The sequence below is a fragment of the Heteronotia binoei genome, chromosome 12 (genome assembly GCF_032191835.1).
Source record: "Heteronotia binoei isolate CCM8104 ecotype False Entrance Well chromosome 12, APGP_CSIRO_Hbin_v1, whole genome shotgun sequence".
In the NCBI taxonomy this organism is placed as follows: domain Eukaryota; kingdom Metazoa; phylum Chordata; class Lepidosauria; order Squamata; family Gekkonidae; genus Heteronotia; species Heteronotia binoei.
In genome coordinates, this window is record NC_083234.1 from 74114563 (window position 1) to 74127190 (window position 12628).

The following is a 12628-nucleotide window of genomic DNA, read 5'->3' on the forward strand; positions in this document are numbered from 1 at the left end:
AGTCAACACTTTTAAGTGAGATATTCACCACAGCCCCACAGAAATTGGCTGGACAGCGTGAACTGTGAAGCATGTTTTTTCAGTGGACGGTATGCATCACATTGCCTTCATTTGCTGAAAACGCGTTTGCTCTTCTTGAAACACCTTTTTATGGTTTCCCCTCTTTGCCATTGGCCATTTGGTTGTTGTAAATAGCCCTCTCAGATTGTTCTTCACAACCTGACAAGTGGATGGCAATCAGTTAACTTAGCAGCATGATATTTGTCTCTAGACTCTGGAATGTCACGCCCATCAGAATTTAGGGGAAGCAACATGAAGAAACAGAAGAACCATGAAGGGTGTGTTTAACAGCCAGCGCTGGGCTTACCTTGGGGATCGACTTCTTTTGCAATCTTGAGGGCATCTGAGTTGGCCAGATCAGAATTGGCTGGAGAAACTGCGAGGATGAGGCAGTTCTCTTTGGTGACAAACTGCATGAGCATGTCACGGATCTGGAACTCGATGTCAGGCGGCTGGTCTCCCACTGGAACTTTAGTCATCCCAGGTAGATCCACCAAGGTCAAACTCAAGACTAAACGAGGAAGAAAGCAGAGAGGAAGGTGTCCAGCATGAATAAACTGTTGTGTTGATGCAGGATACAGTACATGTCAGTGAAGCATTTTACAGCTCACAGAAGAAAGTAAATACACGTAGTGTTCAAAAGCTTGGATCGCAGATGATGGTCTGAGTTATCCGTGTGACAACTGGAAAGCAAAATCCCTGCCCACAGGGCTACTCACAGCATTAGTTTAAGCAGGGCTTTTTTTGTAGAAAAAGCCCAACAGGAACTCATTTGCGTATCAGGCCATACCCCCAATGCCAAGCCAGCTGAAACTGCATCCCTGTGCGTTCCTGCTCAAAAAAAGCCCTGAGCTTAAGAATTGCTCAGCTAGATCAGATTGAATACCCAACTTATTCAGCCCTCTGTCTCCAAAGCAGCCAACTAGAAAACGACAGGAAATTAACCTGCAAGGATGGTAAGGTGAAGGCAGTCAGCTCCTGATATTGTCTCAGCCAACTGGCAATCAGAAATACACTAGCCCTGAAGCCAGCGCTGGCCGAAGGGTGCATGGCGCCCCAGGCAGGCACCGCCCCCCCGCAACCTCCCTGAGGGGGTGCTCACCCGCCCCCTCCTTCCTTTCCCATCACCTTCCCCCACTCACACGATCACAGTGCACCACACCTGGGCCCTGCCGGCTGCAGCACGCATCTTATCTTCCGAAGGACCGCTGGAGAAGGCTTGGCTCCAGGGCAGCCAAGCCTTCTCCAGCGGTCCCCTTTGAAAGATAAGATGCACACCGAGGCCAGCAGGGCCCAGGTGTGGCATGCTGTGATCGCGCTGGGGGGGGGGGGGGAAAGGACGGGAAAGAAGGGGCAGGCGACGGCAGTTGTGGTGGTGGGCGGGTGCACGGGCTGAGGAGGCAGGCAAACTAGGCAGTTGCCTGGGGCACCAAGAGGGTGGGGGAGTCCAATTCGGCGCCCCCACCCTCCTGGCACCCTAGGCAACCGCCTAGTTTGCCTAGTGGGCAAGCCAGCCCTGCCTGAAGTGAAGGTCTTCCATGACTAACTGTTGTAACTAATGACCATAACAAGACCTCTGCTCCATGTATTTGCCTGATCCTTTATTTGGAGACATCTAAGCTAGTGACCCAGAGGGAAGGCAGCATGTTATAGCCTGACCTCATTGTCAGATATTGGAAGCAAAGCACACTGGGTACTTGGAAGGGAAACTGTCAAGGATATGTGACAAGGCCACCCTTGTGGGTCACCAGGACAGGTGTGCATAAGAACCAGGTTGTTGTTCTTGTGAGACAACTGGATGCAGAAGAACTGATACTGAATTTAGAACAAGAAAATGTTATAGTTAGCTTTTTTCATTGGTACTTTGCAAGAAGATGATGATATTGGGTTTATATCCCACCCTATACTCTGAATCTCAGAGTCTCAGAGCCGTCATGATCTTCTTTACCTCCCCCACCCACACAACAGACACCCTGTGAGGTGGGTGGGGCTGAGAGAGCTCTCACAGCAGCTGCCCTTTCAAGGACAACTCCTATGAGAGCTATGGCTGACCCAAGGCCATTCCAGCAGCTGCAAGCAGAGGAGTGGGGAATGAAACCCAGTTCCACACACTTAAACACTACACCAAACTGGTGTAATCATACACACATTTCCCTTACATCCTTTATCTGACTGGCTCTGCTGGAGAAGGGCTCTGGATAGTATCATTACTAGGAGGATAATAGATCTTTCAAGACCTCATGACTAGAAGGGAGGAGTTAACTAAGAGGGCCTTCAGCATAGGGTTGCCAATCCCCCATTGGGGGCAGGGGATCCCCCAGTTTGGAGGCCTTCCCCTCACTTCAGGGTCATCAGAAAGTGGGGGGGAGGGAAATATCTGATGGGCACTCCATTATGCCCTATGGAGATCAATTCCTATAGGATATAATGGAAAATTGATCCTTGGGTTTCTGGATGCAGCCAGCATCCGATGCCTCTTCTCAAAACACCCTCCAAGTTTCAAAAAAGATTGGACCACGGGGTCCAGTTCTATGAACCCTCAAAGAAGGTGCCCCTATCCTACATTGTTTCCTATGGAAGGAAGGCATTTAAAAGAAGCACAGTCCCTTTCAATGTGATTGTCAGAATTCCTTTTGGAATTCAATTGTGCTTGTCACACTCTTGTTCCTGGCTCCTCTCCCAAAGTCTCCTGGCTCCATCCCCAGAGTCCCCAGATATTTCTTGAGTCAGACTTAGCAGCCCTACTTCAGCATGAGAATGAAGGAGGATGCCATCCTTTTGATGCAGCCATTTGCTATGTTTAGGATATTTATGGCGGCTAGCTGGTACGTCCAATTCAAGAACTTTGGGGGTGGAATCAGAAGACACTGAAGGTGGAGCCAGGAGACGTTGGGGTGGAGCCATGAGTCAGGTTGTGACAAACATAATTGAACTGCAAAAGGAGTTCTTGCCATCACATTTAAAGGGACCACACACCTTTTAAATGCCTTCCCTCTATTAAAAATAATGAAGGATAGGGGCACCTTGGATCTCCTGGTCTGATCCTTTTGAAACTTGGAGGGTGTTCTGAGGAGAGGCGTCAGATGCTATGCTGCAAATTTGGTGCCTCTACCTCAAACAACAGCCCCCCCCCCCCAGAGTCTGAGATACCCATGGATCAATGCTCCATTATACCCTATAGGAACCAGTCTCCACAGGGTATAATGCAGTGGTTCCCAGCCTTTTCAGCACCAGGGACCAGTTTCGTGGAAGACAGTTTTTCCACACACTGGGAGGGTGGGGGCTGGGATTTTTGCTGCCCCAGGCCACCCACGGCCCACATCCCTGCCCCCTCATGAGGATCTTTAAATGGGGGGAAGACTAGGCGGTGAGGTGGCAGAAGGTGATCTGCCGCCCCCTCCCATTTATAACGGGTGTTCTGAGGAGAGGCATCAAATGCTATGCTGCAAATTTGGTGCCTCTACCTCAAAAAGCAGCACCCCCCCCCCCAGGGCCCTAGATACCCACAGATCTATTCTCCATTATATCCTATGGGAATCATTCTCCATAGGAAATAATGGAGTGTCCTGCCGACATTTCCCACCCACCCCCTCCTGCTTTCCGATAATTCTGAAGCCGGGGAAGGGGCTTCAAACCAGGGGATCCCCTGTCCTCACCTGGGGATTGAATGACAGAAAAAAAGTTGCATGGACAGGAGGTTTACAAAAAAAGGAATGACTCCGTATAGAAAATACCTCTTCTCCAATGTCAAATAAAGAGCCCCGTGACGCAGAGTGTTAAAGCTGCAGTACTGCAGTCCTAAGCTCTGCTCACAACCTGAGTTCGATCCCCGGTGGAAGCTGGGCTTTCAGGTAGCTGGCTCCAGGTTGACTCAGCCTTCCATTCTTCCGAGGTCAGTAAAAGAGTCCCCAGCTTGCTGGGGGGAAAGTGTAGATGACTGGGGAAGGCAATGGCAAACCACCCCATAAAAAGTCTGCCGTGAAAACGTTGTGAAAGCAACGTCATCCCAGAGTCAGAAACGATTGGTGCTTGCACAGGGGACCTTTCCTTTCCCAATGTCAAATATTCACAAATGTCCAATAAAGATGCTCTCTTCAATAATTATGAAAAATTCAATTTCTTTACTCATATAAAAAAAATTCATACACCATTCACAATAATTAAGATTAGCTCTCTGCAGAATGCCAGCAAACGTGGTGGAGTAAAATAAGGTGTATTATTGAGTGAAGAGTGAAGCAATACAGTGGTATGAAATTCTAGCTTGGATAAAGCAGTAATACGAAACAAGAAGTTCAGACCGGTTATGCCTGTTAGCTGGTGGTACTTGGAAAATGAAATTTAATTACCAGTGCATACAGAGAGCTAATCCGGAATTATTGTGAAAGGTGTATAAATTTTTTGATATGAGTACAGAAATTGAATTTTCCATAATTATTGAAGAGAGCATCTTTATTGGACATTTGTGAATATTTGACATTGGAAAAGAGGTAGTATTTACACGGAGTCATTACTTTTTTGTAAACTCACCTGGGGATTGGCAACCCTATTATCTGGTCAGGAGGAGAACTGATTTATTTGGTTTTGATGTTTCTGCTGTTGGCACCAGAATGTCTGGTATGGGGTGTATAGCCACAGAATGTTTCACATTTTTGTGCATTCCTCTGAAAAGACTTGTGCTTGCACAGGGGACTACCTTTATCTTTTACTCCTCCTGTTTTCATATGAAGTATTTTTAGTGTCCTTGACAATGGCTATCCAATAATCAATGCAATAGGCTTTGAGCAACAGAAATCTAAAACAGTTTAGAGCAGAGGATGCCAAACTATGCCTCAGGAGACACATGTGGCTCTTTCACACATATTGTGTGGCTCTCAAAGCCCCTACCACCTTGTCAGCTTGGAGAAGGCATTTGTTTCTTTAAATCACTTCTCCACACCAAGCCAGCTGGTGACTTATAGAATGCATTTAAAGTTAAAGTTGATTTCTTTCCACCTCTCCCTCCCTCCTCCCTAACTATTTGCTTTTTTCACCTTTCTTACCACCCTTCCTTCAGCCCTGTCTTGTGGGTCTCAAACGTCTGATGTTCATGTCTTGAGGCTCTCAAACATCTGATGTTTATTCTATGTGGCTCTTACCTTAAGCAAGTTTGGCCACCCTGGTTTAGAAGTTGTTTCTTAATGGAGACATTGAAGAGAACATAAAAGGTTTCCATATGCACCAACAAACTTTGGACACAACTGAATCCTAAGCTTCCACTGACCACATCACCACCCCACCCCTCAGCTGGTGTGAAGACGGTATTTACCATGGGGGGAGTAGACTCGCAGGTTGATGGGGACTGGAGAAATGCCTTTGTTGGATCCAGTAATTCTATCAGTCTCCGCTTCGATCTCTTGGCGTATCTCCTCAAAGTCAGTAAACTTCTTCCCTTTGCAGTGCAAAAATTCTCCATATTCTAGTTGAGCGGTGGTGGAGGAGAGACAGAAAAATCACAAGCGATAATTATGCAAGCAAGGATATTAGCAGCAGGATCACTTGTTCCCTGTTACCTCATAAAAATAATTTGCTTCCTCACTGGTCACAGCAAGGCATAGGCCCTGAGAGCCTGTCTGGCAGATGATGCCAACTGTGCACGATCTGCAGATTCCACCTGTGCTTCTATTTCCCTTCCCTCAATCCCATAGTCTCCCACTCCTGCTTTTGCAGCCTGTGTTGCAGCTTTTGTTTTGGCCATCACAGGTTTTTGGGGTAATGACCAATATTTCCTGCATTACGGACATCACATCCCGGAGATGGGGAATCTTTTCTTTTCTTTTTTTTCCTTTCAAAATTTCTATTTGTTTTTGTATCATTCGTTATTACCACAAAAAAACCTCAAAGGTTCACGGCTGCAAATTACTGGCAACAAATTTATAAAAGATTTCAGGTTTTCACGGCTGGTAACATCATTAGGGTTTGTAGAATCTTTTGGGCTCAAGTGCCATGTTCTACTGGAGAAAGTTTTTCTTCCAGACGTTTCGTTCTCGGCTGCGGAGAACATCCTCAGTGGCGTTGCAGCCGCTCTGACCTTCTTGGCGCTCTGACCTTCTTGGCTGCTGTGCATTGAGATGCACAGCAGCCAAGAAGGTCAGAGCACCTGCTCCGGCTGCAACGCCACTGAGGATGTTCTCCGCAGCCGAGAACGAAACGTCTGGAAGAAAAACTTTCTCCAGTAGAACACGGCACTTGAGCCCGAAAGATTCTACAAACCCTAACAAATTTATAATTAGTTTAAAGAGTATAATTGTGAAAAATTTCAAAAAAAATGCAATGTATACATTAAAACAATTTCATATATGTTGCGTTCATCCTAATTTCACTCCCGGGGCAACAGGGAGACAACAAACCAGCAGTTCGAAATGCACTTAAATCCACTGCAATCATTCCATCGATTCAGAGGCAGAAACCAGTGCCGTTCTTCAGAGACTGTCAGTGGCAAAGAAGCTGAACCCCAATTCCATAAACTGATCACAGGGTTGCAAGCTGGAGCTGGCTATTTCACACGGAGCCTTTGTCAGATGTTTCTGCCTCTGAATCGATGGAATGATTGCAGTGGGTTTATGTGCATTTTGAACTGCTGGTCTGTTGTTTCCCGGTTGCACCGGGAGTTTATCGGGTCAAAGTGAAATTTGGATGAACACAACGTATAGGAAACTGTTTTAATGTTGACATTGCACTGATTATAAATTTGTTGCCAGTAATTTGCAGCTGTGAACCTTTGAGGTTTTTTGTGGCCATTTATCTCACGGCTTCCTCTTGCGGTGTATGCTCATTCGTTATTACAGCAATTCATTTCCATTACTAAGATTCCCATTATGGGAACATCCCCCTTCTTCCCCTCTTTCCTCCTGATAACATTTAGTGGTCCCCTCTGTTCCCATGCTGTAGAAAACATCAAGAGTCCGGGAGCACTTTAGACAAACAAAATTTGTGGCAGGGATAGAAGCTTCTGTGAGTCACAAAAGCTCCTTCCCTGCCACAAATTTTGTTAGTCTTTAAGGTGCTAAATATGCCTCTTGCTCTTTTCTACTGCTATTGACATGGCTACCTATCTTGAGCAATCCCATACAAGACAGGAGGTGCCACAGGAGGTGGTGGCAGCTACAAGCATAGACAGCTTCAAGAGGGGATTGGATAAGCATATGGAGCAGAGGTCCATCAGTGGCTATTAGCCACAGTTTATCGTTGGAACTCTCTGTCTGGGGCAGGGATGCTCTGTATTCTGGGTGCTTGTGGGGGGGCACAATGGAAGGGCTTCTAGTGTCCTGGCCCCAGTGGTGGACCTCCTGATGGCACCTGGGTTTTTTGGCCACTGTGTGACACAGTGTTGGACTGGATGGGGCATTGGCCTGATCCAACATGGCTTCTCTTATGTTCTTAGAGAATGAAGTCCCATGTGGGAAATTCACATGGAGTATCCGATTCACATTCCATGTGGAGAATGTATGTCCACCACAGGGGCTTTCTAACGGATGAATCTTTGCATCAGGGAAGGGGGGAATGGAAAAAGAATTGCTCCTCCCCCAGACCACTTATTTAGCTATCAGCTTGGGGGCCATCACAACTCAGTAAGTGAGGTGGGGTGAAGAGATAAACAAATAGAACTTGCCGCTCTTGGTACTTGCTTTTGTTACCATAATGAAAGAGGGTGCCTCTTTGGTGAGGGGCTGTGGCTCAGTGGTAGAGCTTGGCATGCAGAAGGTCCCTGGCTCAATCCCTGGCACATCCAGTTAAAAAGATGAACCAAGTAATGATGGGAAAGCTCTCAGCCTGAGACTCTGGAGAGTCAGTCCGAGTAGAAAATACTGACTTTGATGGACCAAGATTCAGTATAAGGCAGTTTCATCTTTTCAGGCTATTTTGCCTTGGTTTTTGCTTTTAATTCATATGGAATAAGTACAGATTCCTGAAGTCCATTATCACTGCAACTCTGGGGGACAACTCTGTGTTTATATTAAGAAACTGAAGAAAAGGAAACCGCTGACATACCTGTGTTGGCATTAACCAGTTGCAGGACCAGAGGGCGTCTGGTGACAATGCCAGATCCACGAGGTAGGAAATCCCTGAAATGAAAGAGGGGTCTTGATGAATGGTGGTTTCCTTCCTTTTAAAGAGGTCAAAAGGCCTCCATTCAGCTGAGTTTGTCATGCAAATGTAAAAGAAAGACTTGACAGAAGGGGAATTGGTTGTTTATCTCATTAAGTATGCTAAACCCATATTCCGCTGTATTCTAATGTATTCTTTTTCATATTGGCAAACCGATTGATATTTATAATGCCATACTACATGCTAAAAAGTATATTGGGTGGACAGATGTTTTCAGTTTGACCCATGCTTGAGGAGAAATAGAGCAATTAACAGACTCTGCATTTTACTGCCTTTCTCACCATCATTCTCCAATTCCCACATATTTATCACCTTTTGCTGTTTTCCCACACAACTTATACTATCCAGACCAAACTGTTATTCTTTCAATTTCTTAATTTCACTATTTTGCCACTGGATTCTAACTTTGTATCATTTTGCATGCTTAACCTGCCCACAAACCATGGGCGTTTTCGCACTGACCTTACGCCGGAGCAACGTCCCTCTTCACCGCGCAGCGTCTGCGCGGATTTCGCACTAATTGCTCTGCAGAACCCGGAAGAGCCGCAAAGTTCCGCGGCTTTTGCATTGCAAATGTAAACTGGTTTTTGGCGGTTTACATTTGCGATGCAAAAGCCGCGGGACTTTGCAGCTCTTCCGGGTTCTGCGGAGCAATTAGTGCGAAATCCACGCAGACGCTGCGCGGTGAAGAGGGACGTCGCTCCGGCGTAAGGTCAGTGCGAAAACGCCCCATATGTAGCATTACTAACTGTACCCCGTTTCATTGTCTTATGAAGTGTGCTTCTAGCACACAAAGCTTACATTCTCAATAAAACTTTGTTGGTCTTAAAGGTGCTAAGTGCTACTGTTCTATTGCTTCAGACCAATATGGCTGCCCTCCTGGATCCATTGACAGAAGGCTAGTTTGCCTTACAAATGCTGGCCCACCCGTTTTCTTCCCCACTCCCCCCACAACAAGTTAGCCAACCAAGATGCTCAAAAGCAACTTGAGCCTACTGTGTAAAAACGCCCATATTCATATATTTTATCAAGAGGGCAGAAAACAAATGAGAAAGAAAAAAAGCAAAATCACACACCCTCCGTGGAAGCAGGGCAGAAATCAAATGACCAAGTAAAAACCCAAAGCATATTCTGTTGTCAAATATTATTTTATTTACTTTTAACTTTATAACACAAACATCAAATTATATATAACTATTTATTTTAAAGCATTAAAATCAATGATAGCATACAAAAATATTATGAACGCATTAAAAGAAATAACATCTGTCGACCTTCCACATGTGGGACATGAAGATTGTGAATCAAGTGAATCGGCCTAAATAGAGTTCACTTAGCGCACCGAAGACGAAATTGACCAAGGCAGAAACCATTAGTCAGCCCCAGAAACTGTTCGCCATTTCACCTTCAGCACACTGGGTGAGAAAACTCTTTGTGATTAGCTTGGAGGAACACAAAACTGAGCACCTGGGAACCTGACATGAAGTCAACAAACACACACCTTTGGGATTTGAACTCCCTTCCTCCCAAAGGAAAGGCTCTTAGCTGTGACAAGCTTGTCCCTTGTGGAGAGACAGTCTATTTTCTTCCCTCTTTGGGTGGGAAATGGTTTACGGGAAAGGACAGCTGTGGTAAAGCCTTGCACAGGCCTAAATTATTCCAGTTTGCCTGTCTCTTCTATTGACAAATGACAGGTCGGGTAATCGCAAAGAAGAGAGGGGGACATTTCTCATCCGTTAAGTGACTTTTTGATATCCTTAGAGATTGTGGCCAACAGCAGAAGCAGACTGGAGGCAATAGAACAGTCAGCTTACCCCCCCACCCCCCCACCCCCCCACACGCTCATATCCAAAGGTAACCAAAGTTTGTCAACATTCAGCTCTGCAGATCACAACCTGGAGAGAGATGGTAAGTCAAACCTTCTGAGAGACAGAGGGTATTTTTAGCAGCCTCTCCCCACAGCCACTGACCTGACCCAGGTACCAGAAGCAAGGAGCAGTTGGTACTTGGGTCGATGGAGATTTGGAGTTTTGCCACAGGGTTGCCCCCCACCCAGCACGCACTGGAATGTGGGTTAGGTTTGTTAATTCAGAAGACAAGCACTAGATCAGGGGTGTCAAATGTACAGCCTATAGACCAGGCTTCAGATTCAGCAGGAGCTCACAGGACCTTTCTGAGGGTTCCCCCTCTTCCTCCCCACTTACCTTGTCCATTGAATAGTAGGTGCAGTTGCATAACAATCCCTGGATTAGGAGAGTGGGCAGCCAGCCAGCCCCCAGGGGCTTTGCCACGCCCCCAGCAGCCATTAACCCCTGGAGAAGCCCATGCCACCCTTTCTCCACTTTTTATGTGATTTTGGGAGGTGGGTGGCTTGCTGGCCTTTTGATTGGGGGGGGGAGCACGGCAGGAGAGTCCCAGATGAGCAAGGTCTGCTTGGGCTGGCTGGATCTCTAGCCAGCCAAAGCAGGCCTCACTCGCCCGGGGATCTTCTATCTTGTGTCGGGTTGCTTTTGGCTGGTGGGGTGTGTGTTAATGAGTTATGCTAATGAGCTCTGCCACCTATTTTTCTACAAAATGACCCGCTATAGACACTCGAGCAACTCCTTCTCTCTCTTGCTTCCTTCCACATCACACCTTGCTTTGCCAGGCTTGCTCAATCGCACAGGAGCTACAGAGCAAAGCCTCTACTTTCTCCATTGGCTGACCAGCGCATGAAGAAACTTATATACAAAAGCTCATGTTTTCCCCAGGGTCTTAGGCTCAAAGCACTGACCATGAGATTTCTGCAGTGAATGTCAATAAATTGAAAGTAGGCTTGCCACTTACACACACACACCTGAACAACAAGATTGCTAAAGCACAGACATTGTCTCCAGATTTTGATGCAATAATTCAGAGCAAAAGGTGTCAGTTATCAGAGACTGTTAAATAAAGTAAATATTGCAAGAGTGCTAATCTTTTAAGTTAAAAAAAAATCTATGTTTGTCTGTGTCCTTCATAAAGTTTATGTCTCCGCTACCTGGCATTACATTTTATGACACACATGACCTGGCCCAACAAGCTCTCATTTATGTCAGATCTGGCCCTCATAACAAATGTGTTCAACACCCCTGCACTAGATGTCACAAGCTAGACAATGTGAGGCAAAGAAACCAGCAAAGTTCCCAGTTAGCCCTGAGGCTTAAGTTGTCCTATGCTGAGTCTACATGGCAAGGATTTTCCATTCCGCTGATAGCTATTGCTTTTCCTTGAGTGGTCATGTGTGTGCATTCACAGGACCTGCCCATTTCTCCCAAAACAGTACCTTTTTAACTTGCTGCAGTTTTGAAAGGAATGAAGCAAGACAATACAATTCCTCCCCCTCTGGGTATGCTCAGTTAATGCTGGAGAGCAGGGAGGGGAAGACATCACCATGCTGAAAAGCTAGCTCTATAAATTTCTGAATCCTAGATCCACACGGTTGCAAAAACCATCCGTGTGAATGTACACATGACCACTTGGGAAACAACCATTACAAGTAAATCCGTTTTTAACCTGTCATCAGCATTATGTAGGGTTGCCACTGCCAGGTTTCCGCCCCCCCCCCCCCCCACAAGCCACCAGCAAAGGATGGGGAGGCAGGTTGCCAAATCCAGGTTGGAAAACTCCTGGAGATTTGGGGATGGAGCCTGGGGAAGACAGAGACTCCAGCGGGGTACAATGACAGAGTCTCACCTCCGAAACATCCATTTCTCCAAGGGAACTGATCTCTGTAGTCCGGAGATGAGCTGTAATTCCAGGAGATTCCCAGGTCTCACCTGGAGGTTGGCATCCCTACCACCATGCATGCAATGCCATTTACAGTGACCCTAGAGCATCCATGGGGCAGTTTTGTGGGCACTTTTATCTGTTAAGTGCCATTCCCTTCCCAGGTATTTTCTACTACCCTTTTCATCCCCCCAGCTTTCAGTCATAGCATATTAAGGTTCAATAGCATGGATTACATTTCTATTCACCTCCATTCTATAATGGAGTTAAGAAAATACCTGTTCCTCTAATCGTGACCTTTGCCAGTCTGTCATTCTTCCAAACTAATTTTGTCTAGTCACCACTGACGCAATGTCTCACCTTTCACCTAACAGCTTAAAGCAAGATTCCCGGATTCCCCGTGATAAATGAATAAATAACAGCTTTGCATTTACTGCATGGAAATAAGTGCGCCTAGAAAGGCTTAGAGCAAAGTTTGAGTCCAGTGGTACCTTTAAGACCAACGACGTTTAATTCTGGGTATAAGCTTTTAGGTGCATGCACACAAAAGCTTCTACCCAGAATTAAACTTTGTTGCAAAGGCGCCACTAGACTCAAACTTTGTTCTATTGTTTCAGACTGAAATGGCTACCCACCTGGATTTAGAGAGGCCTAGGTCAAAGCACAGTTTAAATTT

At 46.1% G+C, this 12628-nt stretch overlaps 1 protein-coding gene across 16 annotated transcripts in view; it reads right to left on the minus strand.

Annotated features, from left to right (window-relative positions):
* DNM1 (dynamin 1) overlaps nt 1–12628 on the minus strand; it is a 224605-nt gene that overhangs the window by 129738 nt on the left and 82239 nt on the right. For all 16 annotated transcript variants that reach the window (XR_009556075.1, XR_009556078.1, XR_009556079.1 and 13 more), the window contains exons 2-4: nt 8089–8162; nt 5366–5515; nt 368–571 (exon numbers count right to left, since the gene is read on the minus strand). Coding sequence is in view for 11 of the 16 variants with exons in the window: in XM_060251712.1 (XP_060107695.1) it covers nt 368–571; nt 5366–5515; nt 8089–8162 (428 nt within the window). In the remaining 5 variants the exon portion in view is untranslated. The remainder of the gene's footprint in view (nt 1–367; nt 572–5365; nt 5516–8088; nt 8163–12628) is intronic.